This window comes from Apodemus sylvaticus, chromosome 23, assembly GCF_947179515.1.
Source record: "Apodemus sylvaticus chromosome 23, mApoSyl1.1, whole genome shotgun sequence".
In the NCBI taxonomy this organism is placed as follows: domain Eukaryota; kingdom Metazoa; phylum Chordata; class Mammalia; order Rodentia; family Muridae; genus Apodemus; species Apodemus sylvaticus.
This window is the reverse complement of record NC_067494.1, coordinates 52383237-52410590: the sequence shown is the minus strand read 5'-3', so window position 1 is coordinate 52410590 and position 27354 is coordinate 52383237. Positions and strand designations below refer to the sequence as shown.

The window sequence follows — 27354 nt, the reverse complement described above, 5'->3', positions numbered from 1 at the left end:
TTGTGCTGGAGCCATGCACACAGGACACAGTTCTGGATGATAACACAATGCAGGAAAGTCCTCGGGGAGCTTCTTGATTGCTTTTCTAACTTCAGGAGAATAAAAAGCTTGAAATATATTCAAGTTCAGGAAACTTGAAATATTTTCTAATTCTACAGTATGGACACTTTAAACTCTGCATATAGGCTATCTTTGCAAATTTATTTATAGTCCGGAGGTTGTTTTATCAATAATAGAGTGTTTTTCTAGAATCTCATATGAGGGAATGCACCATGGATCAAGGGTAAAACACCCACTTGCCTATAGTCCCCCAGTGAGGACGTGGGCTTAGGCTTAATGGAAGCACACTTATATGATATTCAAACAACTATTATTCTATCTCCAGCAATATAATAAAATAAAAGTCATGAAAGAAACTATATCAATTATTAATTAATCCTACCTTAAAATTTACTTGATAAAATATAGAGTAATTTTGCACCACTGTATATGGTTTAGATTTATAAATCTATGTTTAGAAAGGAATAGTAATACTGAGCACTCCTTTAGTTGGTTGGTTGGTTGGCTGGTTGGTTGGTTGGTTGGTTGGTTGGTTGGTTGGCTGGTTGGTTGGTTGGTTAGTTGGTTGATGTGACTGAGAAAGCGTCTAGCTATGTATCTCAACTGACCTCATATTCTTTAGCTTCTGCTTCACCTTTCAGAGTGCTGAAATTACAAAGGCATGCTAGAAGGCATCAGTTCACACAATTGCTCTATGTTGTTATGATTCTGTTAGTCCATCATATTTTCTCTGGGAGGAGTAAACAAGTGTCATGTCTACCTAGGAAAAGTCACACAACAAACACACATAAGTTGCTCACCTGTAATTCTCATGTCAATATTGAGAGACAACAACATCACTGTTTTATCAAGCCAAAGTCATATTCTAAGGATTTTAGTAGAGTTTTGTTTTTGTTTTTGTCAATAGTGACAGTCACGGGAACCCTAGTTTAACTAATTCCAGAGCTTCCAAATTTGTGTCACTAACTTACTTCATTTGACATGAACCTTCCTCTTTAGCTGACTATACCTACATGGCAATGAAATGATGATTTCTCTTTTTTTGTCAAGGAAGTTCCTTTTTTTGTTTTTCTCACCCATCTTTTCACCAATATCCTTTGTGTAATGATATTCAGGATTTCTCAATCCTAGCACTGTTGACATCTGTCAGTACTTAATTATGGTTGGGTGTGGTAGAGTCCTGTATACCACAGGATATATAAGAGCTCTTTGACCACATTTAGTAGATTCTGGGAGCAACTCTTGTACAGCTATGATAACCAAAATGTCAGGAGATGACAAATATCTTCTGGCAGATATAATGACCCCCCCCCCAGTTGATAACCACATCTGTTGTGCAAATTTTCCTGAGCTCTACAATCAGATTAAAATTCTTTTTATTTTGTGTATGTCTGATCCACATGGTTGCACCATGCATCTGCTCTTGTACATGTGTATATATGTCACAAGCCAGTGTCTGTTATTTCAATTGACTCTCCACTTTATTTGCTGACAATGGGACATGTGGTCTCTTACTGAAGTTGAGGCTTATACATTTGGTGATTTTCTGGCTAGTGAACTCCAGTATAGTGTGAATTATAACTATTCTTTTAACCCTAGGTGTGTGAGATGTGGCTACTTGAGATTGTTCACAGCAATTAACTACAATTGACTCAATTCCTAAGATAGACTTCCTTTGATGGTTTTTCAAACTATATCATTTCCTCTGCCATTCTCAGAGTTCTTAAAAAAAAAAATGGTTCCAATTTCTGGAGTATTTCATACTGAAACACGTGCCTTCAATCCAAGCTGCTACATGCACAACTTCTGTAGTAGTAAGAGTTGTGATTCCTTTCAAATGACCTCTCCACATGCACTGGCTCACTATATGTTGCACACCCTCCCAGAAATTCAACTCTTGAGTTTTTCCTTCTCTTTTCTTCCAAGCTAAGGGAATAAAATAAAACAAAACAAACAAAATAACAAACAAATATACAAACAAAGCCTGTATACGTCCAAAGCCTGACATGTATAGAGGCCGATGCTCACAGTCAATCATTGAACAGATCACAGGGTCCCTGATAGAGGAGTTAGAAAAAGGACTGAACGACCTGAAAGGATTTGCATTCCCATAGAAAGAACAATAACATCAACCAAGTAGAACTCTCAGGGTCTAAAGCACCAACCAAAGAGTACACATGGAGGGACCCATGGCTCCAGCAATATATGTAGTAAAGGAAGGCCTCGTCAGGCATCAATGGAAGAACAGGTTCTTGGACCTATGAAGGATTGATGCCCCACTGTAGTAGAATTAGAGGATGATGAGGCAGGAGTTGGTCAGTGGGTGGAGATAATCCCTCATAGGAAGGGGAGGAGAGAGAATTGTATAGATAGTTTTGGAGGGAGGGAAATCAGGAAATGGAATAACATTTGAAGTGTAAATAAATAAAATATCTGATAAGAAAAAAGAAAGCAAACAAATAAACAAATAAAAACACCAGGATACACTTTCCAGAAGAACATTCTCATTAACATTATCAATCACCATGTTGCATCCCTTCAAGGACCACTCAAACCTGGTTTTTGACACCAATAATCCCAACTGCTTTTAGAGGCCAAGGTGAGAATTGCATATTCAAACCATGCCTCTGATACAGGAAATGTTCCAGTTTGATATTTTTCTGGGATCATGTCTACACAATGAAAAGTAAAAGGGGGCTGGAAGGATTATTCAGAAGTTAAGATCATTTCCTGTTCTTCCTGTAGATGTCAATTTAGATCCCAGTTCATGTAACCTTATAACTATTTGTAATTTCAATGCCAGGAGATCCAATGGTCTTTGCTGGCTTTCTCATGCACCAAGCAAGCACATGGCAAACAGACACACATTTGTGAAAAATACCCATACATATAATATATGTCAACAAGTAAATTGAATGCTGGGAATGCAGGTCAACATTAGAGCATCTGCCTAGTCCTTAGTAGTGAGGGTCCAGGTGTATGAATCAGTGGGAGACCCCCTGCATAGGATTTCCCAGTGAGGAGCGTGAATATCACCACAGTACCTAACTACCATATGAGAAATATTGAATTCAATTGAGAATGGAGGCAAGAAAGGGAAAGGAGAAAGATAATGTGATAGCTCTGTTTCATTAAACAGACGTTTTGTATGAAAAGAACTCACAGCTGAATTCTAGAACTTATAAATATTCTTTATACTGTATGTTTTTACCCCATATCTTCTCATTAATCCACTCCATATTGACTTGTGTTTTTGGCACTGCATCAAATTTATACCTTAGTGAATGTGGACACCAGACAGCCAAACCCAAAGTTGTCACTTCTTATCCAGATACCTCCCATGATACAGTACCAATTAAACCCACTTCTTTGTTCCTAAACTAGATTTTTCATATGCTTTAAGTTGAAAACTTATGTATACTACACATTCCTGGTTACCTGTATAGCTTAATGGATGGATATATAAAACTTGACTTTTTAAAAGTGTCTTCAACTCAATTCTGCACTATTGCAAGGCACGCACTTATATACTGACACAGTACCCCATAGCTTCAAATATCTCTGTTATCCGCATATTCTAAGTCAAGAACTCAGAGCCATCTGGTGAAAGTAAATATGATACTACACTTCTCTTCACAAGGTTTTAGGAAGTGTACATCACATATAACAGCTATTCAAAAAATAAATTTTCAGTTGCTAGAACATAACTTACCACCAGCTGAGGTCTCCATCCTATGGCTAACTCCTGGGTGTTTGTGGAACTGAAGTACTAGGCTCTCAGCATAGACTTAAGGAAACTCTGAGAGGAACAAGAAAGGTGTTCCATCTTGTCATAGAAACTTGAGGTTTATTAAGATTCCCAGAAGTCATGCAAATGTGATGCTTTTGGAATCATTTTATTTCCTTACATTTTTTTGTATATGGAAATTTTGCTTATAGTTGTGTCTGTGTCCTCAACCATGCCTGGTGTCCTCGGAGTCCAGAAGAGAGCACTACATTCCTAAGAATTGGAGTTACAGGTAGTTGTGAACCACAATGTGGGTGCTGCAAACTGAACCTAGATCTTCTGGAAGAACAGCCAGTACTCTTAAATGCTAAGCCATCTCTCCAGCCCAAATGGAGTCCTTAGAAACACAAAAGTGAAAATGTTCTTCCACCATTGATCTGTGGAACATGTGAGTTCAGTCCTGTCAATCTCTGGCCCAAGCAGCTGTGTTCTGGTTCTTTGGATTAGGTTCTGATTGGATGTTTACAAAGAGTTGTGAGCAGCCTGGCACTGGTTTTGGCAACCAAACTCAAGTCTTTTTCAACAGAGCTATATCTGTTCTTAACCACTGTAGCACCACCCTCCCAAACCACTCACTCTTTAAAATAAAAAAAAGGGAGGCATGGGGGCTAGAACGATGGTGTTACTGGATGGTTTTGTGTGTCAACGTGACATAAACTGCAGTTATCACAGAGAAAGAAACCTCCCTTGAGGAAACGGCTCCTTGAGATCAAGCTGTAAGGCATTTTCTCAATTAATGATCAAGGGTGGGAGAGCACACTGTGGGCAGTGCCATCCCTTGGCTGGTAATCCTGGGTTCTATACGAAAACAAGCCAGTAAGTAACATCCTTCCATGGCCTCTGCTTCCTGACCTGCTTGAGTTCCAGTCTTGACTTCCGATGATGATGAACAGCAATGTGGAAGTGTAAGCTGAAATAACCCTTTCCCTTCAACTTGATTCTTGGTCAAGATATTTTGTTCAGGAAAAGAAATCCTGACTAAGATAGATGGCTTTGATTTTAAGAGCACCGAATGCCCTTGCAGAGGACCCAAGATTGATTCCTGTAATCCACAGGATAATTCACACCATCTGCAACTACAGTTCCAGGGAATTCAATGCCTTTTTCTGGCCTATGCAGGTACCAGATACAAACAAAATGCGCAGTAGTTGTACATGAAGGTAAGACACTTGTACATTTAAGAATAATTATTCTGCCTTTAAAACACAAAGATGGTTAGAGGCATAGATGTCTCAATGGCTAAAGGCACTTACTCTTCTTCCAGGATACGCAATTTCATTTCCCAAGCCCATATCAAATAACTCACAACTGCCTAAAATGTTAAACACACTAAGGGGACATCTGAACTTCTGATCCTCCTGTCTCCACCACTCAAGTGCTAAAATTACAAGCATACTATCATTACCAGTTCATACAGGATATCCTACTGCTTAGACATAGAGACTATACATCTGCTCCTGACCTCTATGGGCATGAACACATATACACATGAAGACTGAGATGATAACAAGCACAATCTTGCCTTTCTGCTGATTATACAAGTTTTTTATTTATTTTTATTCATTGTTTTATTTCTTTACATTTCAAATGTTATCCCCCTTCCCAGTTTCCCCTCCACAAATAACACACCTGCTTCTCTGAGGGTGTTCCCCTACTTACCCACACACTCCTGCCTCACCATTCTCTTGTTCTGGGGCATTAAGCTATCACAGGACCAAAGACTTCCCATCCCAATGATGCCAAATAAAGCCATCCTCTGCTACATATGCAGCTGGAGCCTTTATTACACAATTCTAATTGCACATGGATGGGTTTCTTTCCATAGCAAGAGATTTTCCACTTCTATGTGGACAACAACTTGGGGCCCTAACAACTCAGGTCTGTCCTCACTCAGATATAAGAGAAAGGACATAGACACCACCATTATTAGAGGAATGTCAAGAAAATCTCATTGTCACATTCTTTAGTTTGTGCCACTATGTCTCTTTCCCTCACTCTTAATGCCCCCACAAGCCACTTGCTGAACCCCATATTTTGAAAACATGTTCCCACAAGCCTAACCTGTTTTTAAACATGCTAAGTGGACATTTGAACGTCTGAGCCTCTTGTCTTCACCACTTGAGTGCTGGAATTACAGGCATGTACTATCATCGCCAGTGTATCTAGGACATCCTGCCAGTTAGACCGTCACTCTGCTAATGGATCTATACCCACTGTCATCGTCTTTAATAGACTGTGGGAATTGAATACATTTAAGGTCATATAGGAATCCCTAAACTAAAGCAGAACAGGTTAGTTTGCAAGGGTTGTCACTAAAAAACAATACACAGTGGGTGTCTTAAAATTTAGCAACTGATTTTGTCACAGTTCTGGATGCTGGAGGTCCAAGATCATAACGTTAGTCTAAGGGCTTCTTTTTGTCTGGCAGGTGGTCATGTTCTCCTCTCTAAGACCTCACATACACATATCTGTAAGCCTACACCACCCTGGTATTTTTTTCCTCTCAAAAAGATAGCATGTATATTACATTAGGACCCCACCCTTATGGCCTCTTTAACATTAGTAGGTTCTTTAAACACTCTAAATCTGAACAATCACATTCAGATGGAATATGAATTTGGATGTTAACTGGAGAGGGAATAGGACCTCAGTTTCTGCCAGAAGACAAGATTATAAGTTGGTGAGAGAAGATTCTAGAGGGGGTCCTGAAGGAAAAATGAACCTATCATGTGCCTTTCAAAAGCAATGTATGAATGGAATACAGTGATTGCCATGAGGTGTGATGGAAACTTCCACCCAGAGAGCGTGTCAGGAGATAAGAATGCTTTATAAGACCTAGATAATATTACTACACTGCAATTTGTGGTATGTGCTCTATATCAGTTGTCTTCTCTGTTCTAGCCAAAGAAAACTTGTATTTATAACTATTATGACTCTGAATCCACAGGTAAAGAGAACTACCCTCCTAAACTATGGTCATATTCTGCCACCACTTTAAGTGATCTTACCCACTGACACGCTCTCCTCTATCCCACCAGCACCAGTTGTACAGACTACAAGCCAGAAATAGTCTCCATCTTTGGTTGTTTTGTTTTGTTTTGGGGTTTGCCTGAACAGCAACAAAAGAATAAAATATTTGTGAAGTGATGTGAAATCCAAATACTATGTTTTAAATGATGCACTGCTGGCACAGTTTCTGTGTACTCATGCTATAAAGCTGAGCTGGGGACCTGAAGCCTGCCAGGTATTAAAATACTAACTTTCTCACACTTGCTAGAAAATACTCAGGCCTGGTTAAATGGCTTATCTTATCACCCAACTAGTGACCTAGCCAGCCCAGTTCTAACTGAAAACCTGCATAGTTCCCAGAGACAATGGCTAGTAGTCTATTGTCTGATAGTAATGATTTGGTATCTCAAGAAGGGATTACCCCCAACACCACAGATCCGACTGCCACTTCCCTTGTGTTTGCATAAATTGTGCAACAGGACCACACAGAGTAGAGTCCACCCTAAGATGTTCCTGATTTTCTTCACCCTCTAAATTGTATGCTAAATACAAATGCCTCAGTATTTTCACAGATGCTGTGTGATAACCACTAGCTATTGTTCAGGAAAGAGCAAATTTCAGTGATAAGGGTGATGGAGCCAGTGTCACACCAAACTATCTTCAAGAAAAACAATCAAAACTTAAAAGCAACTGACACTTAGTTCAGCAGTTAATCTCTATTGATTCCCTTTCTTGCTTTGTCTTGGGATCTAAAGCTTTTGTAGTATTAAAACTGATATGTATTACCAATATTTCTGCAAGTTCCTTTTAAGTTTGCATGATGTCACTCCAATAAGATCACTGATTCACCAAGTTGGATGTGATTGTTCATTTCTTTGTCCTCCTTGTCCTATCTCAGGTAAATAGACATGTTTTGATATCACTAGAGGAAAGCATCACATACAACATCTCCCTTTCTTGGGAAATTCTTAAAAGGGTCTTGCTATGAGGAATCACAAAGACAAGCTAACAGGAGTGTGTGCTATTGCATAATGGATGTCAAAGGCTGTGGCTAAGAATAGAATGGCTGACCATCTCTGCCGGTCTGAACTATTCACATTTGTCTTCCTCTGTCTAGTTCCTATTTCTCTCCTCCCCATCTCTGTCATTCACCGTTTATGGTCTATCTCCATACCTGACCTTCTCTCCTTTCCTTCACCAGGAAGGGAGACATCATTTGAAATGTAAACAAATGTAATGATCAATAAACAAAAAATAATTTATTCATCTAAACAGTATTAACTCCTGAAAGTTTACATTTATGTTGATCTGCAGGACATTTACGTCTATAAGGTGGACTAATGCCTAGGAACCCTTAGGCTATATAATAGTGAGAGGAAAGTCATATCAACAGCAAGAGTCAATCCTGAGATGAAATCTCTGATACCTTGCATTTCAGAGGTAACCCATCGGAGACCATGCAGAAAAAAGGTGGGCCATCTCCAATAAAGTCACTTGCTAGCCTTAGCCTCTCCAAGATGACTCCTGACAATCTACATCTCCTGTGAACTGTTGGAGTGTATGAAAAGGGCAGTCAGTATTGATTACCCAAAGCTACAGGATCTCCATGTCACAGTGAAGCAATCTAAGGACCAGGATGAGTACTGCTGAGGATAAAATGTTAACACTGTCTCAAAAGATACAGATATTAAACCAGAACAATGACTCATAGCAATGAACATTTGCAGACATGTGTAGAAAGAGCAATATAGCATAGGACACTCTGACATTCTCTAGCTTCCGTGATGAGATTTTTTTTTTAATGATTTGGATTTGGTTTTGGTTGGTTTGGTTTGGTTTCTTTGTTTAGGAAGGGGGAGGTTTCCTCTTGTGGGTGTTGCAAAGGTTTATCACAGATACAGCAGGATGGGTAGAGGAGCAGGACTGGGGTGCATGATGTGAAATTCACAAAGAATAAGTAAAAAGTTTGAAAAATATGCAGACAATCATCCCTGGCATGGCTTGCTCCAGGATTTTTGGATTTGTCTTACATGCAGATGCAAAGCAACTTACTGAGTACTGTGTGCCATCTTCAAACACAAAACACCTAAGGAAAAGTCACTTAGCTCAAAAGAGATCAAAGGAAAAAAACTGTTCAAGAAAGAAGTTTATGCTGCTAGTGATGACAAACTTATAGAAGGAATGAGAGAAGATGCTTTAGTGGGCTGGTTATATTTGTGAGTGGGAACATTTTTCCTTTAGAACAAAGACCACTAAACCAACAGAGGATAAGTTCATGGAGATTGGAAGTGAATATTTTAGGAGTGGATACAAAGAGCTAATTCTCAGTCCTTCCCCTTTCAGTCCTTGAACTATAATTACTCCATGTAGGCAGTATCATGTATATACAACTTCTCAATAGATTTTTTTCTAGACGCGAAAAGTTGATACCTATGGGATGCCATATCTGATTCTCCAACAGGCCAAGTCTCCTAATTTATGGATGATGAAATGTATTCCTGTCCAATAATTTCCAGTGTGGGCCCATCAACACTGTTTTATTTGCTATTAATGAGCTGCTTAACAAGAAGGAATTATGGGTAATTCATTGGTTAGTGACTTTGGCAGAAGTTTCATTTGCCTTTAAAGAAAAACCACACCAAGTAGGAAAGTCTTAGCCAATAGCAAGGCCCTGTGCCTTCTATTGAAACTAGCTCAGTATGATAAACATGAATGACCTAATCCTTTGACTCTACCTTCCAAACCTTGTTCTGAGATTGTAATTTCATTTGATAGATAACACTCTTGTCAATAATAATTGCTTAGGAGCTGAAGAGGTGCTGTGTTAGTGAAAATCACTTGCTACTTTTGCACAGGGTCTGGGTTCTGTTCCCAACAGGCATATGAGAGTTCACAACCACTTACAGCACAAGACTTACAGGATTTGACTCCCTCTTCTGGCCTCTTCAGGTACCAGGCACTGTGTGCTTGCATATTTACATGTAGACATAAAAACTACAGATAACAAATAAAATGAAAAAAAAGTAACTGCTTGGTGAGCATTGGTATGAAATTTGAGAAGGTTCCTTTTAGACTCTGGTAGAGTAGAGGTAAAGATAACTGGGCCTTTGTTGCTCAGAGGTTGTCATTCATCTCTGTCCCAAAATATCTCAAAATCTTTTTCTACCCAAGTACACACTGTTTCAGGAATATTGGTTTACCTGATACAGGATGTGTAGTTGGGATGAGGGAGTGGAAATGGAAGGAAATATTTTTTTCTTAATCATTAATGCTACCAACTTCTTCTGAGAGGCTACTCTGTCAGAAGAACAAAATACTAACATTGATTTTGCAGCCACCTGCTGCCTCAAGAAAACAGTAGTGTGTACAGGGATTTGCATAAAATTCTAGAAACAGCAGGCTTTCTCTGAAAATTTAAGTAGGTTACTGAACTTCAGCCCAAACTCTTTGTTCAAGTACAAATACACCAGATCCTTGTGAAGATTTCCAGCTCCTCTGGAGTCTGGATTACATTCTTCTTGAAAGTAGTGTTGGTTAAATTACTGACAGGAGATTCTGAATGCAGACAAAGAATGCTAACATGAATGGACCCAAGACGTGTGTGAATAGAGGCAAACTTTGCGTCTCTCCAGCAGATGTCATATTTGCGGTCATTGTGTTTGTTGAGACGGTCTTGGTGAACTGAGACTGACCTAGAACTCTCAAGATAGCTGATAGTTGAATTGATTATCCTGACTGTATCTACTGACTCCTGGGCTCGTGGTGATTGTCACTGTCGGCTTTGACTCCCAACACATAATGCTCCTCCCATGCAGGAGTTTTTTGGATTCACGAATGAAACACACACACACACACACACACCAGATAATTTTTGGCATGCCACTACTAGCTCAAAAGCTGAACACTCCTAAACCTTCCTGTAGCAGCAAACCCTCCACTCCTGTACTCCTAAGCCTCCTAAACCTTTCCCTGCTACTCTAAGCCCCATCAAGGAAGTGGCCAGTTACCTGAATTCTCACATGGAAGGTTGGCTTTCTCTCCTGCAGCTCTTCTGTCCTATCCTTCTCCCGTGAGTCATGGTGATTCCCTGCCTCCTTCCACTCTTCCAGGATCTTAGCAGAGCAAAGCCAAAGAACCGTCCTCAGTTTACCTGCCCAGCCATTGGCCACTGGCTCTTTATTGATCAATCAAAATCTGATTGGGGACAAGTACCTTTAGCTTTTTGAGACCAAAATTCCCAATATGGTGGGCCGAATTAACTCAAAGTATTAGAACTGATACCCAACACCTGAGGTTACAGGCTGGTTTTATATAATAGTAGAAATTGAACCTAGAATGTCATATATGCTAAGCAAGCAGAATCCTCACCAATGGCTGAAAAGAGTTTAAGAGAGAAAAGAAAAATGGCCTTCTCCATGATTGTGTTTCCCTGAAGCATCTGTTGAATATCAGCCTCTGAGAAACAATCACTCTGGTGGAATATGGAGTTGTGCAAGAGACAGGAGAACTTGGGGGTTGGGGAAGCCCAGCAGTAGGGCAAGATGATAAATCTCTGGGCAGTCATTCTTTGAAAAGACTTAATGCTTGTCTTGGGGTGGTTGGAACAACAAGCCAACCCCAAATTTACCTTCCGAAGAGATAGGGGGTTCTGGCTTTATCAGTCACATTTTCTTGGACAGCTGCATTCAGGAGTTCAGCATGGGGTAGTATAGACAGGGGCTGGGGGGGACATTTCTAAGGTCACAGAGCTGAGCACCAGAACTGACTTATTTTCTTGCTGTGGGCTTGGAAGACCACAAGAGGGCGCACAGCATCTAGTAAGTTGCTTTTCTCGTAAGTTTGCATCTACTTGCAAAACAAAAGACTCTGGAGCCAGTGTTGCAGGCGGCTTGGGTATTTGTTTGTTTGTTTTCTATATTCTTTGTTTACATTCCAAATGCTTTCCCCTTTCCCGGTTCCCCCCTCCCCATATGTCCCATAAGCCCTCTTCTCTCCACCCATTCTCCAATCACCTCCCTCCTTTTTCTCTGTCCTGATACTCCCCTACAATGCTTCATCAAGCCTTTCCAAGATCAGGCCCGCTCCTTCCTTTTTCATGGGAATCATTTGATTTGCTAATTATGTCTTGAGTATTCAGACTTTCTGGGCTAATTAATATCCACGTATCAGACATTGCGTTACATGTGTATTCTTTTGTGATTGGGTTACATCACTTAGGATGGTATTTTCCAGTTCCAACCATTTGCCTAAAAATTTCATGAATTCATTGTTTTTAATTGCTGAGTAGTATTCCATTGTGTAAATTACCACATTTTCTGTCTCCATTACTCCATTGATGGACATCTGGGTTATTTCCAGCTTCTGGCTATTATAAATAAGGCTGCTATGAACATAATGGAGCATGTGTCCTTATTGCATGCTGAGGAATCCTCTGGGTATATGCCCAGGAGTGGTATAGCAGGGTCCTCCGGAAGTGTCATGCCCAGTTTTCTGAGGAACCGCCAGACTGATTTCCAGAGTGGTTGTACCATCTTACAATCCCACCAGCAGTGGAGGAGTGTTCCTCTTTCTCTGCATCCTTGTCAACACCTGCTGTCTCCTGATTTTTTGACCTTAGCCATTCTGACTGGTGTGAGGTGAAATCTCAGGGTTGTTTTGATTTGCATTTCCCTAATGACTAATGATGTTGAACATTTCTTAAGGTGCTTCTCAGCTATCCGAATTTCTTCAGGTGAAAATTCTTTGTTTAGCTCTGTACCCCATTTTTAATAGGGTTATTTGGTTCCCTGGGGTCTAACTTCTTGAGTTCGTTGTATATATTGGATATTTGACCCCTGTCAGATGTAGGGTTGGTGAAGATCTTTTCCCAGTTTGTTGGTTGCCATTTTGTCCTTTTGAAGGTGTCCTTTGCCTTACAGAAGCTTTGTAATTTTATGAGGTCCCATTTGTCAATTCATGATCTTAGAGCATAAGCTATTGGTGTTCTGTTCAGGACCTTTTCCCCTGTGCCCATATCCTCAAGGGTCTTTCCCAGTTTCTTTTCTATTAGTTTCAGTGTGTCTGGTTTTACATGGAGGTCCTTGATCCACTTGTAGTTGAGCTTAGTACATGGAGAAAAGAATGGATCAATTCGATCCATCCTTGTCTCCTTGTACTAAGCTCAAATCCAAATGGATCAAGGACCTCCACATAAAGCCAGACACTCTGAAGCTAATAGAAAAGAAACTGGGGAAGACCCTTGAGGACATCGGTACAGGGAGAAAGTTTCTGAACAGAACACCAATAGCGTATGCTCTAAGAATTGACAAATGGGACCTCATAAAATTACAAAGTTTGTGTAAGGCAAAGGACACCATCAAGAGGACAAATCGGCAACCAACAAATTGGGAAAAGATCTTCACCAATCCTACATCAGATAGAGGGCTAATATCCAATATATATAAAGAACTCAAGAAGTTAGACTCCAGAAAACCAAACAACCCTATTAAAAAATGGGGTACAGAGTTAAACAAAGAATTCTCACCTGAAGAACTTCGGATGGTGGAGAAGCATCTTAAAAAATGCTCAACTTCATTAGTCATTAGGGAAATGCAAATCAAAACAACCCTAAGATTTCATCTTACACCAGTCAGAATGGCTAAGATTAAAAATTCAGGAGACAGCAGGTGTTGGAGAGGGTGTGGAGAAAGAGGAACACTCCTCCACTGCTGGTGGGGTTGCAAATTGGTACAACCACTCTGGAAAGCAGTCTGGCGGTTCCTCCGAAAACTGGGCACCTCACTTCCAGAAGATCCTGCTATACCACTCCTGGGCATATACCCAGAAGACTCCCCACCATGTAATAAGGATACATGTTCTACTATGTTCATAGCAGTCCTATTTATAATTGCCAGATGCTGGAAAGAACCCAGGTATCCCTCAACAGAAGAGTGGATGTAAAAAAATGTGGTATATCTACACAATGGAGTACTATTCAGCCATTAGAAACAATGAATTCATGAAATTCTTAGGCAAATGGATGGAGCTAGAGAATATCATACTAAGTGAGGTAACCCAGACTCAAAAGGTGAATCATGGTATGCACTCACTAATAAGTGGATATTAACCTAGAAAACTGGAATACCCAAAACATAATCCACACATCAAATGAGGTACAAGAAGAAAGGAGGAGTGGCCCCTGGTTCTGGAAAGACTCAGTGAAACAGTATTCGGCAAAACCAGAACGGGGAAGTGGGAAGGGGTGGGTGGGAGGACAGGGGAAGAGAAGGGGGCTTACGGGACTTTCGGGGAGTGGGGGGGCTAGAAAAGGGAAATCATTTGAAATGTAAATAAATTATATCGAATGAAAAAAAAAGAATGGATCAATTCGCATTCTTCTGCCTGCTGACCTCCAACTGAACCAGCACCATTTGTTGGAAAAAAATTAAAAAAAAAAAAAAAAAGGACAGGTTAGGGGTGATCTTGAGCTATAGCTCCTTTGTGGTCAGCTTACTTAATGGGTATACGAGTTTACTGGCTGGTTTTGTGTGTCAACTTGACACAAGCTGGAGTTATCACAGAGAAAGGAGCGTCAGTGAGGAAATGCCAGCTGCAAGGCATTTTTCTCAGTTAGTGAACAAGCGGGGAGGGCCCATTGTGGGTGTGGCCATCCTGCTATTCCCTGGGCTGGTAGTCTTGGGTTCTATAAGAAAGCAAGCTGAGCATGCCAGGGGAAGCAAGCCAGTCAGGAACATCCCTTCATGGCCTCTGCATCAGATCCTGCTTCCTGACCTGCTTGAGTTCCAGTCCTGACTTCTTTTGGTGATGAACAGCAAAGTCGAAGTGTAAGCTGAATAAACCCTTCCCCTTCCCCCCCCCCACCCCGGAAAAAGAGGAGGCTTTTGTTTTGTGTGTTTGACATCTTCATCTCCTACTAGATTCAAGTAGAATTTCTATTTCTACAGGAATGCATCCTCTTTATTAAGGTACCCTGAATCCAGACAAGAGGAAGGAAAAAAAGACTCAAGTTTATCATATCTATCTTTTAAAAATACTTATACATAAGTATTCCTCTCATCATCATGTACTCAAAGGATAGCCTAGTATAGACACCTCCTCATCCATGCTTATCACTGCTGTATTCACAATAGCAAGCAAATGAACTCATTCTACCTATATGTAGCAACAATTAATTTTAAAAAGAGGCTATAAATTTGAAAAAGAACAAGGAGTTCATGGAAAGATTTGAACGGAGGAAAGTGAAGAAGTAAATGATATGATTATGGTATAATCTCAAACAATAGAAGAAAATGGGGGAAGGAACATGTGGAAAGATAGAAGGGGTAGAGGGTGCACACACACACACTGGTTAAACAAAATTCTTTAATTTTCTTTCTTATAGTCTCTTCCTCACTGTCAAAGCAGATGCTCCCTTACTTTTTGAGATTGTGGAGGTCATTACTACAGCAGTTCCATTACTCTGACTTATAGTATTTCTTATTAGTTAAGAAATAGTAGAGAGTCCCATCTCTCAGGCTTGGTTTTAGCATTTGTTACTAAACTAATGACTGACACAGGGCAGTGGGGCAGCGGTGAAGGGGTGTAACATAAACAATTTCTCTACCTTCACTTCAGGTCCCAAAGTCAAACCTAGTGCGTGTCTCTTACTTTGGAGAACCAATGAGTTTATTGAGCTGCTTCCCAAAATTGCAGGTGATGAGTTGCTTACAGGATACAGTTACTCTTTCCCCAACTATCCTCATCTAAAAAGTCTCCTTGGCAGGGCTGAGGAATCCTCACTGCTGCATAGATATAGCCTATGTTCTAGTTCTTCTAGGCCTCTGTATACTGGAGTCTGTTCCCAGGCCATGTGGCACCATGGCACCACACAGTAGGGAAGACTGGATACTCAAATGAGAATCAAATGAGAATCATGAACCTTACTTTGCCCCACTATGAGGGAGATGTCTGAACCACCAACAAACCCAGCGGGCATGCTCCTATGAAAGATGTGACTGCTAAACTCTCCGAGATGGCAGCTGCTTGAGAATCAAACCATAGTGCCAAGGTTCTAAGAGATGTACATTGTGTACATCATTTATAAACCAAAGACCCAAAAACATGGTCAAATATTTTCTAATACCTCCGTTTTCCATGTTCCTTTATCTTGTCTATGGTATAATTTCATCTATTTTGGATTTTAAAATTATGTACATGTGTATATTGACTGCTTGTTTTCAGTTCAAACACACTTGCCTCACTTTCTCACTTAATCTCACTCCTTTTTCTGCCTAAGCAAGCTTACTTAATACATCAACACACAGACACACATACACACTACACATACTATACACACATGCACACAAACACACAGTACACATTCCATACACACACATCAAACACACACATCACACCCAAACACACACCAAAGATACACATCAAGCACTACACACACACATCACACACAACATGTATGATTCTGTGTTTCTATATAAAAATTTAAGAACCATAATTAAAAGATAACATATAATAGGTGTGCCTCACTTAATTTATTTAATGTGATTGTCTTCAGTTATATCTGTTTCACAGCAAACTGCAGCATTTTGTTTTGGAGACTGGAATTGAATCTTCTTTTGCTGCCTGCCAAATGCTACGATTATAGGCATGCCTACCAAAAGCTTATCTGTTAATGATAAAATAATTTTTAATGTTTTATCTTATATTTATTTATTTATTTGTGTGCAAACAGTATATGAATATGATATAAGTGCTTACAGAGGCCAACACCATAGAAATCTCTAGAGATAAAATTACTAACATTTGTAATTTGGGTGCTGGGGGTAATTGAAACTAAATCCAGGTACTCGACTAAAGCAGAAATTTTATTAGCCATTGAGCCATCTTCTCAGCCTATGAAATAGAATAATTTCATTTTAATATTTACTATCTTGTATAAACCTTGCAAATATGCATTATTTGTTTCTTGTAGTACATTGCTACATTCATTTTACCTACATTATTTGTATTCAGAATATACAGGCTTAGGTTAGAAAAGCACCCAGAAGAGCAGCTATATTAACTTTGACTTTTATTTCATTTCCAAGACTCAGGGGACACAGAAATACTTTTTCATATTAATAATGCTCTAGGGCACAACACAGGGTAAGACAAAAGTGGCATGGGACTGAGGTGGAATGAAAGCTTCCACATCCCAAGCTTCATATAGCCTTCATCTCAGTGTCTGCAGGAGGTGAAGCAGAACTGGTGACTGTATCACTGGTTGGGCCAGAGTCCTCACTCAGGGCTCTCTCAAGACTAGAAGGCAGGGAATGAAGAAGTCTCTCCCGGAAGTCCTGGCCCATGAAAACATAGAGCATCGGATTGAGGCAGCTATTGAAGTAGGCCAAGGAGCTGGTTGGGTGAAGCAACATGTCAAGTATTTTATAATCACCACTAAACAGCATCTCTTTGAACCAGATAGTGCCCAAAAGGGCCACCAGTTGAAAGGGAAACCAACAGATAAAGAAGGAAGCCACAACTGCTGTAAGGACTCGTAAGGGACGGCTAGAAGTAACAAGGGCTCTTCTGCGGATCTTGAAAGCGATGAGTCCATAGCATACCGCAACGATGGACATGGGCATGCTGAAGCCAATGACGAACCTGATGATCCCTCTAGTCGTTGAAAAAATGATAGCTGCGTTCACCTTTTCTACAGCAGTTTTAGCCCAGGATCCAAAACTGAATGTACAGTACTCATCCCCTCCAGGAACTCTAACTGTAGTCATGAAAATAAAAATGGGCAGAGTGAGAATCAGAGCTAAAATCCAAGGTCCAACAACCACCTTCCTAGCCAGACTCACAGTGCGGTGGTTCTGAGCCCAGACTGGATGCAGGACACAAATACACCGGTCCAAGGCAATGACAGCAATCAGGAAGACACTTCCAAATAGGTTTATGTCTACCACAATGTGCACTAATTTACACAGGAACCAGCCAAATGGCCATTTTTCTTTCATAGCTATTTCAACGAGGAGGAATGGTAGAGTCGCTGTGAAAGAGAAGTCAGCCAAAGCTAGATTCAGATAACAGATAGTGGTGACAGTGTGTGGCATCCGGAATCCAGCTACCCAGATCACTAGTCCATTGCCCAGCACGCCAAGGAAAAAGGTGATGGAGACAACCACCATCGAGAGGATCCACAGAACTCTGGAGATTGTAGAATCATAGACCACCAGTTCTGATCCATTCAGATGGATGGAGTAGTTGGTTTCCATTTGGTCTGCACCTGAAAATTTTCAAAAACAACCATTTCTCAGATATTTGCCTCCTTCTGACATGACATATATTTAGAATGTACAAAACCTGCCACTATAGGAGACCCATTTTACCAGTAATTTTCCAAAACTGGCACTTTACTAAATGCCTTTAGGGTAGCATAGTTCTCCACATATGTCACATTCTTGAAACTATTCTTGCTTTTAAATTAATTATAAAAATAATAATAAGCCCCCAAGTTTCAACAGTGATAATGAACTGAGGGTGAACAGACAGCAAAATATGAGTGAAAGGAGTTTATCACTTCAAGGGAGTCAATGGGCTCAGTGGGCTATCCTTCAGTGAAGGCTTTTCATCAGTTCTCATGTTCACAAGAGAAAGTTCAGTGGAGAGATGACCAAAGCTTAATCCAAAAGGTTTTTTACCAAAGCAACGAACTATACACTCCAGAGAGAAAGAATAAAAGACCCAGAGAAAAACACAGACAAACAGAAATACACGGAGATAGAAAGACAGACAGACAATCAGGCAGACAAGATATCTTCAATGGGATGAACCATAGAATGAACCCAATGGACTCTACACTATAAATTTCAAAGGCATTTTTGTGAAGATTCGTGAAGTGGGTGGTATACATATGAGGACCCTTTGCGGTCAAACTTGTAGTAGAACAAATACTGGTTTTGAGTATTGATCTTCTTGAAATTTTAAAAAGAAAGAGGTTAAAACAACAACAGTTCAAAGGATATCATTACAAAATTAAGGGCACATGCAGGCCTTTGATAATGTATAAGTGTGGTTTCTGGTGATTTTGTTGGTGTCTTGGTTTCTTATATAATAAAAAGAGAATGTATAAACATGAAGGAATATTCTAGACACAGTTGGACAGAGAAACAGGCCAATACCTTTTCTTTATTTATTCCAGTGCCTGCTTGAGGTGGAGTTTCTCACAATTTGGTATACAAAGAGAATGCATGATGGCACGGTTTACTGTTATGTGGGTTAGAAAATATGTGACCCTGAAAGCTATCTAAAAGGACAGACATTAATGTATCTGGATCTGAGTCCTCCTGCCACACCACATGTGACAGATGTTGCTGAATGGGCCCTGCGACCTCCATCCCAGAATCTGATCACTTGCTCTCTGCTAAACAAATCACAGTTTTGTTCATGGAAGTGGTCTCTCCATCTGCTTTTGAATGTAAATCCTGATCAGGCTAGAGAGTATCTTGAATCTTCCCTGCTTCCTAAGGTTGTGCTGGAGCCATGCACACAGGACACAGTTCTGGATGATAACACAATGGGGGGAAGTCCTCGGGGAGCTTCTTGATTGCTTTTCTACTTAAGTTCAGGAAACTTGAAATATTTTCTTATTCTACAGTATGGGCATTACAAAATCTGCAAACAGGCTATCTTTTCAAATTTATTTATAGGCCTGAGGTTGTTTTATCAGTAATAGAGTGCTTTTCTAGAATCTCCTGTGAGGGAATGGGCCATGGCTCCAGGGTAAAACACCTACATTCCTATAGATCCCCAGTGAGGACATGGGGCTTGGGTATTTTTTTTTTTTCGAGACAGGGTTTCTCTGTGTAGCCCTGGCTCACCTGGAACTCACTCTGTAGATCAGGCTGGCCTCAGACTCAGAAATCTGCCTGCCTCTGCCTCCCAAGTGCTGGGATTAAAGGCGTGTGCCACCACCACCCGGCAGGACTTGGGCTTACTGGTAGCACACTTATACAGTATGCAAACAACTTTTGGTTCTATCTCCAGCAATATAATGAAATAAAAGTTCAGAACGAAAACTATATCAATTATTAATTGATCATGCCTTAAAATGTACTTCCATAAAATACAGGGTAACTTTGCACCACTATAGATGGTTTAGACTTATCAATCCATCTTTAGAAAGGAATAGTAATACTGAGCACTCCTTTGGTTGGTTGGTTGGTTGGTTGGTTGGTTGGTTGGTTGGTTGGTTGGTTGGTTGATGTGATTGAGAAAGTGTCTAGCTATGTATCTCAGCTGACCTCATATCCTAAGCTTCTGCTTCACCTTTCAGAGTGCTGAAATTACAAAGGCATGCTAGAAGGCATCAGTTCACAAAATTTCTCTTTATTTTAATCATTCTGTTGGTCTATCATGAATTTTCTGGGATGAGTAGACATGTGTCAGGTTACCCCAGGAAAAGTCAAACAGCACACACCCATAAATTGTTCACCTGTAATTCTCATGTCAATATTGAAAGACAACAACATCACTGTTTTATCAAGCCAAAGCCATATTCTAAGGATTTTGGTAGGGTTTTGTTTTCGTTTTGTCAATAGCAACAAACATTGGAAACTTTAGCATAACTAATTCCAGAGCTTCCCAATTTGTGTCACTACGTGCTTCCTTTAACATGAACTTGTCTTGTTAGCTAACTATACCCAAATGGTGATGTGATGGTGATTTCTCTCCTTTGTTTTTCAAAGCCGTTCCTTCTTTTCTTTTTCTCACACATCTTTTTCACCAAGATCCTAACCATGAAATTGCACAATGTTTTTCAGAATTTTCAACCCTAGCACTGTTGACGTCTGTCAGTACTTAATTGTGGTTGGGTGTGGTAGAGGCCTGTACACCACAGGCTGTCTAGCAGTGCTTTGACCTCAGCTAGTAGATTCTGGGAGCAACTCTTGTACAGCTATGATAACCAACATATTTATAGATGACATATATTTTCTGGAAGACATAATGACCCCCAGTTGATAGCCATGTCTGTAGTATAAATTTCCTGGGCTCTACAATGAGATTAATATTCTTCTTATTTTGTGTGTGCCTGATCTACATGATTTCATCATGCTTCTGCTCTTGTACATGTATATGTCACAAGTCAATGTCTGTTCTTTCAATTGATCCTCCACCTTGTTTGCTGACATATGGTCTTTACTGTAATGGAGGCTTATAGATCTGGCAGTTTGCTATCTAGTGAACTCCAGTATACTGCAAATTTTGGTTTCTGTTAATCCTAGGTGTGTCATAAGGGGCTACTTCAGATTGTCCTTAACTATTAACTGCAATTGTCTGGAGTCCTAGGACAGACTGTAAGATTTTTTTTTTTTTTTTTTTTGCCAGCTTCCCATAAACTAGGGACTCTACAGAGGAAATGAATGTCAGATCTCCTAGAGAGGCTGGAGACACTCCAAAGAAGGAGAGGTTTCCTGCTGCTCCTCTGCTACTGCATTTGCTATTGCAGAGTTGCAGAATTGCTGGATTGCTGTTTTGCTAGACTGCTAGTTATTCTGAAGATAAAGATTTAAATTGCCCTAAGGAAACCTATACTCCTAGTCATCAAGCAGTAGCTTATACATATCTATATTCCCCCTTCCCCTTACAATGTTTGGGTGTTGGAAGGGATTAGGGTGGAATAAGGTTTGGAAGAAAAGTGGAGGTATAAGAACATAATAAAATAACGTTAAAAAATAATACATCAATAATCAAGATATTCTCACATCCTTGACACCCTAACACTACATTAGAGTTGGGTACTGTTGTGCATAGTTCATTAGGGGATGTTTTGTTTTTACTTTATTTTGTGTAGATACTTGGGAGGTAAGCACAGATCCTGTAAGAACTTTACCCACAAAGTCCTGATGAATCTGTTTTCTAGTCATATCTCTAATGCTGCCAGTGTCATTTCTTTGACCTACGATTTCTTCATGAGCTGATTAAGAATGGTTTTATGGTTGAGAATATCTCAAGGAGAAAATGACAATAAACACAGAAACATTCTCTGTTGGATGGAGGAGGTCTTTAATAAAGTTAACTGTTTTCACCATTCTCTGAACTGTGTTATAAAGCTGATTTGTATGCTACATATTGTAGAACTTTGCATTTTAGAGAAGAACCTGTTTCTGTGGCTGAAGATGTACCTCAGCTGGGAAAGCACTTGACTATCATGCACTTACCTCTGGGATTGATCCACAGCACTGCACAAAACTGAGTATGGTGGTATGTATCTTTAATTCTAACAACCTAGAGATCATGATATGGTCAGTAGGATCAAAAGTTCAAGATCATCTTTGATTGTATATTACATTCAAGAGCTACACAGAGAAAAGCTACACAGAAGAAGAACATGGTTGTGAAAATAAAAACTGGTTCTTTGAACATTGCCCATGCTTGAATAAGTTCATTACAAGTTTACAACTTATCCTAGTGGCTCTTACAAATTAGATCAGTTAATAATGTAAAGCATTAATCCTGAGATATTGTGAATATTGAATACTATGATATATAATGAACATAAGCATTACTCTATTGAATGTTAAGCTCCTAGTTGGAATGAGGTAAGGCCACCATTTGGGCCCAGTCAAGTTCTTAACCCTGTGCCACTCTATGTACCTCACTGAATACAGGTTTTCTTTCTCCCTCCTCCAAGGACACTAAAAGCCATTTGGAAGATACAGTACACTCCAAAAACCTTAAATCATTGATATAAATTTTTTGACCCAGAAAGGAAAGAAAATGGGGTGGTTTGAATAGAAAAGGCTCTGTAGACTCATGTGTTTGAATGCTTGGCTTATAGAAAGTGGCCCTATTAAAAAGTATGGCCTTGATGGAGTAGGTTTGAGAAAGTGGTTCACTGTGGATGTGGGCTTTGAGGTCTTATATATGCTCACACTACATCCAGTGGCACATTCTCCTGCTGCTGCCTGTGGATCAAAAAGTAGGGTTCTCAACTTCTCCAGCACCATGTCCTCCTGCATGTTGCCACACTTGCCACCAGGACAATAAAGGACTAAGCCTCTGAAACTGAATGCCAGCCCAAATTAAATGGTTTCCTTTGTAAGAGTTGCTGCGGGCATGGTGTCTCTTCACAGCAATGAAAAACTCTAAGAAAATAAAAGGTAGAATGACAAATATGCTAAAGCTCCACCACTCTTCTGTGCACGACAGGGTCTGTAAGCCACAGAAGAAAACACGTGCTCATTAGGATGGTCTTTGTATGGTGAAACCCTAGCATATGCTGATTATCTCATGATAATTATCTTAGGACACACATCTCCATTTTATAACAAATGAAACCATGGCTCTGAAGAAGTTGTTCTCAGAAACAGCACTTTTTTGCTTATTCTCTCTACTCTTTATCATGTTCATTTCCTTTTAATTAAGTGCATACTCCAGTGTGAGGAGATGGCTCACTATAAAGCAGTTGCCATCTAGTAAGGGCCTGAGGTCAGATCTACAGCATCCATGTGAAAACAAGGCATGGTGAACTACATCTACAATTCCAGTTGTGAGACAGGGCAGAGACAGGATAATGTGTAAAACTTCCTAGCCTGACTATTCAGCCTATTAAGTTATAGCCTCAAGAAGACGCTTTGACCAAATAAAAATCTAAAAACATAAAGAGCAACAAAGTTATGTGTTTAATGTTTATCCCCACATTCATTTTTTATCATTTGTTAATTTCTTTTTTTATTTTCTATATTCTTTGTTTACATTCCAAATGATGTCCCCTTTCCTGGTTCCCCCCTCCCCATAAGTCCCATAAGCCCTCATCCCTCTTCCCTTTCCCCAATTAACCCCCTCCCAGTTCTCTGTCTTTGTAATCCATACATTGCTACACCCAGCCTTTCCAGGACCAGGGCCCTCTCCTTCCTTCTTCTTGTGAATCATTTGATGTGTGAATTGTGTCTTGGGTATTCAGAGCTTCTGGGCTAATATCCACATATCAGTGACTGCACTCCATGTGTGTTCTTTTTAAATGCATCCCCACATTCATAAACATAAACACACACACAAAAGAACACAACACACATAGTAAACTGATTATCCTCCCCTTTGATAGCTTCTCAAATTGTATCATTTCTTCTGTCATTCTCTGTCTTAGTCAGGGTTTCTATTCCTGCACAAACATCATGACCAAGAAGCAAGTTGGGGAGGTTTATTCAGCTTACACTTCTGCATTGCTATTCATCACAAAAGGAAGTCAGGACTGGAACTCAAGCAGGTCAGGAAGCAGGAGCCGATACAAAGGTCATGGAGAGATGTTTCTTATTGCCTTGCTTCCCCTGGCTTGCTCAGCCTGCTCTCTTATAGAACCCAGGACTACCAGCCCAGGGATGGCCCCACCCACAAAGGGCCCTCTCCCCCTTGATCACTAATTGAGAAAATGCCCCACAGCTGGATCTCATGGAGGCACTTCGCCAACTGAAGCTCCTTTCTCTGTGATAACTCCAGCCTGTGTCAAGTTGACACACAAAAGCAGCCAGTAAGTTCTTTTTTAAAAAATGGTATAAATTTCCAGGGATTTTTTGCTGTACCAGCTTCCAACTCTCCAAGCTGCTACAAGCTTCTGGAGCAGCAAGAGTTGTCATTCCTTTCAAATGGCCTCTCCCAGTGATGGTGGCACACGCCTTTAATGTCAATACTTGGGAGGCAGAGGCAGGCAGATTTCTGAGTTTGAAGCCAGCCTGGTCCACAGAGTGAGTTCCAGGACAGCCAGGGCTACACAGAGAAACCCTGACTCGGGGGAAAAAAAAAAAAAAAAAACCTCAGGTTTGGCTCAAATGACCTCTCCACAGGTATTGGCTCAGTATATGTCTTACACCCTCCCAGAAATTCAACTCTTGAGTTTTAATTTCTCTTTTCTTCCAAGCCAAAGGAAAAAACAAACAAAAACAAACAAAAAATAACAACAAAACAAACAACCAAACAATAACTGTAGGATATACTTTCCAGGAGAGCTTACTCATTAACGTATGAATAATCATGTTGCCTCCCTTCAAGACCCAGGCAAACATGGTCTTCACACCTATAATCCCAGCTGTTATCTGAGCCTGTGACGAGAACTGCATATTCAAGGCCTGACTTCAATCCAGGAAAAGTTCCAATTTGATAATTTACTGGGATCATGTCTACTCAATAAAAAGCAAAAAGGGGCAGGAAAGATTACTCAGAAAATAAGGGCATTGCCTGCTCTTCCTGCCGATCTCAGTTCAGTTCCCAGCACTGTCATACACGATCGTATCTGTAATTTCAATGCCAGGGGATCCAATGGTCTTTGCTGGCTTTTTCAGGCACCAAGAAAGCATGTGCCAAACAGACACACAATTGTGAAAAATACCCATACATATAAAGAAATCAATAAAGAAATTGAATGCTGGGAATGTAGCTCAACATTAGAGCATCAGCCTAGAACCTTTAGTACGCAGTGAAGGACCAGGAGTGTGAATCAGTTGCAGACCACCTGCCTGGGATCTGCTAGTGAGGAGCATGGTTATTAGCACAGCATCTAACTAGCATATGAGAAACATTACATTCAGTTGAGGGTGGAGGCAGGAAGGGGAAAGGAGAAAGAGAATGTGATAAGCTTTGTTTCATTAAACAGACTTGTTTCTGTAAAAAGAATTCACAGACCAATCTTAGGTCCTATGAATATTCTTTATATTTTTCCCACCTCATACCATCTCATTCATCCACTCCAAACTGACTTCGGTCTTTGACACTTCACCAAATTTACACCTTCATGGATGTGAACTCCAGAGAGTCAAACCCAAAACTCTCAGTTCTTATCCTGATACCTCCCATGACACAGCCCCAATCAAACCCTCTTCTTTCTTCTGAAATCACACTATTCTTATGCTATACTTTGATAAAAGATACACAAACACATTCTTGGTTACTTTTACAAAATAATGGCTGATATATATAAAAAGCACAAAGATCAGACTCCTCCACTTGACTTTTTAATGGTGCCTTCAGCTCAGTTGTACATGATTACAAGGCAAGCACTTATACACTGACACAGTTCCCCATACTTTCAAGGGTTTCTATTCTCCACATATTCTAAGTTAAGAACTCAGCAGCCATCTGGTGAAAATAAATATGATACTATGCTTCTCTTCACAGTATTTTAGGAAGTGTACAATCATATATAACAGCCATTCAAAAAATAAGTTTTAAGTTGCTAGAACACAACTTACCACCAGCTGAGGTCTCCTTCCTACAGCTAACTCTTGGGTTCTTGTGGTGTAATTGAAGAACTTGGCTCTCAGTATAGACTTACGAAAACTCTGAGAGGAACAAGAAATCTGAAACCAATCTTGTAGAAACTCAAGGTTTCCTAAGATTTCCAGAAGCTTTGCAAATGTGATGCTATTGGAATCATTTTATTTCATTCTATTTTTTATATATGGACATTTTGCTTACATATGTGTGCATATATCACATACATGCCTAGTGTCCCCAGGCCAGAAGAGATCACTGGATCCCTAGGAATTGGAATTACAGGTAATTGTGAACCACAATGTTGGCACTGGGAATTGAACCTAAATCTTCTGGAAGATCAGCCAGTGCTCTTAAATTCTAAGCCATCTCTCCAGCCCAAGTGGAATTCTTAGAAGCATAGAACTGTAAATGTTCTTCCACCATTGATATGTGGAACGCATGAGTGCAGTTCTATCAATTTCTGGCCCTGGTATCTGTGTTCTCATTCTTTAGATTTGGATCTGATTTGACTTTACAAACTGTTGTGAACAGTCTGACATGGGCTATGGAAATAGTGTTAAAAACTACATGGTATTGGTACAGTGACAGGCAGATAGATCAATGGAAAAAGTTGAATACACAGAAATGAACCTACACACCTATGCTCACTTGATCTTTGACCAAGGAACTAAAACCATCCAATGAAAAAAAGATAGCCTTTTCAACAAATAGCGCTGGTTCAACTGGAGGTCAGCATGCAGAAGAATGCAAATCAATCCATTCTTATCTCTTTGTACTAATCTCAAGTCCAAGTGGATCAAGGACCTCCACATAAAACCAGACACACTGAAACTAATAGAAAAGAAACTGGGGAAGACACTAGAGAACGTGGGCACAGGGGAAATTTTCCTGAACAGAACACCAATAGCTTATGCTCTAAGATCAAGAATTGACAAATGGGACCTCATAAAATTACAAGTTACTGCAAGGCAAAGAACACTGTCAATAGGACAAAACAGCAACCAACAAATTAGGAAAAGATCTTTACCAAACATACATCTGACAGAGGGCTAATATTCAATATATACAAAGAACTCAAGAAGTTAGACCCCAGAGAACCAAATAACCCCATTAATATTTCAATATTGCTGTCTGTTGAGGTAATTTTTATGTCCAATTATATGGTCAATTTGGGGGAAGATACCATGAAGTGCTGAGAAGAAGGTATATTCTTTTGATTTAGGATGAAATGCTCTATAGATATCTATTAAATC

The 27354-nt window shown here is 40.0% G+C and overlaps 4 protein-coding genes across 7 annotated transcripts in view; all 4 read right to left on the bottom strand.

Moving 5' to 3' along the window:
* Positions 1–3788, bottom strand: part of LOC127673565 (formyl peptide receptor 2-like) — a 28627-nt gene extending 24839 nt beyond the window's left edge. Inside the window, exon 1 of the mRNA XM_052169250.1 lies at positions 3773–3788. The gene's annotated coding sequence lies outside the window, so the exon portion shown is untranslated. The remainder of the gene's footprint in view (positions 1–3772) is intronic.
* Positions 1–26101, bottom strand: part of LOC127673566 (formyl peptide receptor 2-like) — a 99680-nt gene extending 73579 nt beyond the window's left edge. The window contains exons 1-2 of the mRNA XM_052169252.1: positions 26077–26101; positions 22054–22120 (exon numbers count right to left, since the gene is read on the bottom strand). The gene's annotated coding sequence lies outside the window, so the exon portion shown is untranslated. The remainder of the gene's footprint in view (positions 1–22053; positions 22121–26076) is intronic.
* Positions 1–26109, bottom strand: part of LOC127673562 (formyl peptide receptor 2-like) — a 66193-nt gene extending 40084 nt beyond the window's left edge. Inside the window, exon 1 of one of the 3 annotated variants that reach the window (XM_052169244.1) lies at positions 26077–26109. Coding sequence is in view for 1 of the 3 variants with exons in the window: in XM_052169241.1 (XP_052025201.1) it covers positions 3773–3791 (19 nt within the window). In the remaining 2 variants the exon portion in view is untranslated. Of the gene's footprint in view, positions 1–3772; positions 3804–26076 lie in introns of those variants that run through there. The other 2 variants (XM_052169241.1, XM_052169245.1) reach the window with 2 other exon arrangements.
* Fpr2 (formyl peptide receptor 2) lies at positions 16906–26141 on the bottom strand. 2 transcript variants are annotated; one of them, XM_052169247.1, is made up of 2 exons: positions 26077–26141; positions 16906–18119 (listed from the first exon to the last, which is right to left on the bottom strand). In XM_052169247.1, the coding sequence occupies exon 2, from the start codon at positions 18106–18108 to the stop codon at positions 17053–17055; it is 1056 nt and encodes a 351-aa protein (XP_052025207.1). In that variant the 5' UTR covers positions 18109–18119; positions 26077–26141; the 3' UTR covers positions 16906–17052. The 2 variants fall into 2 exon arrangements, with proteins under 2 accessions (XP_052025207.1, XP_052025208.1); XM_052169248.1 differs by lacking the exon at positions 26077–26141 and adding an exon at positions 22054–22115.
* Positions 26142–27354: the final 1213 nt, after the last annotated feature.

Bases quoted from the DNA above. Each gene is read 5' to 3' on its own strand.
- Fpr2 (XM_052169247.1), bottom strand. From the start codon at position 18,108: ATGGAAACCAACTACTCCATCCATCTGAATGGATCAGAACTGGTGGTC.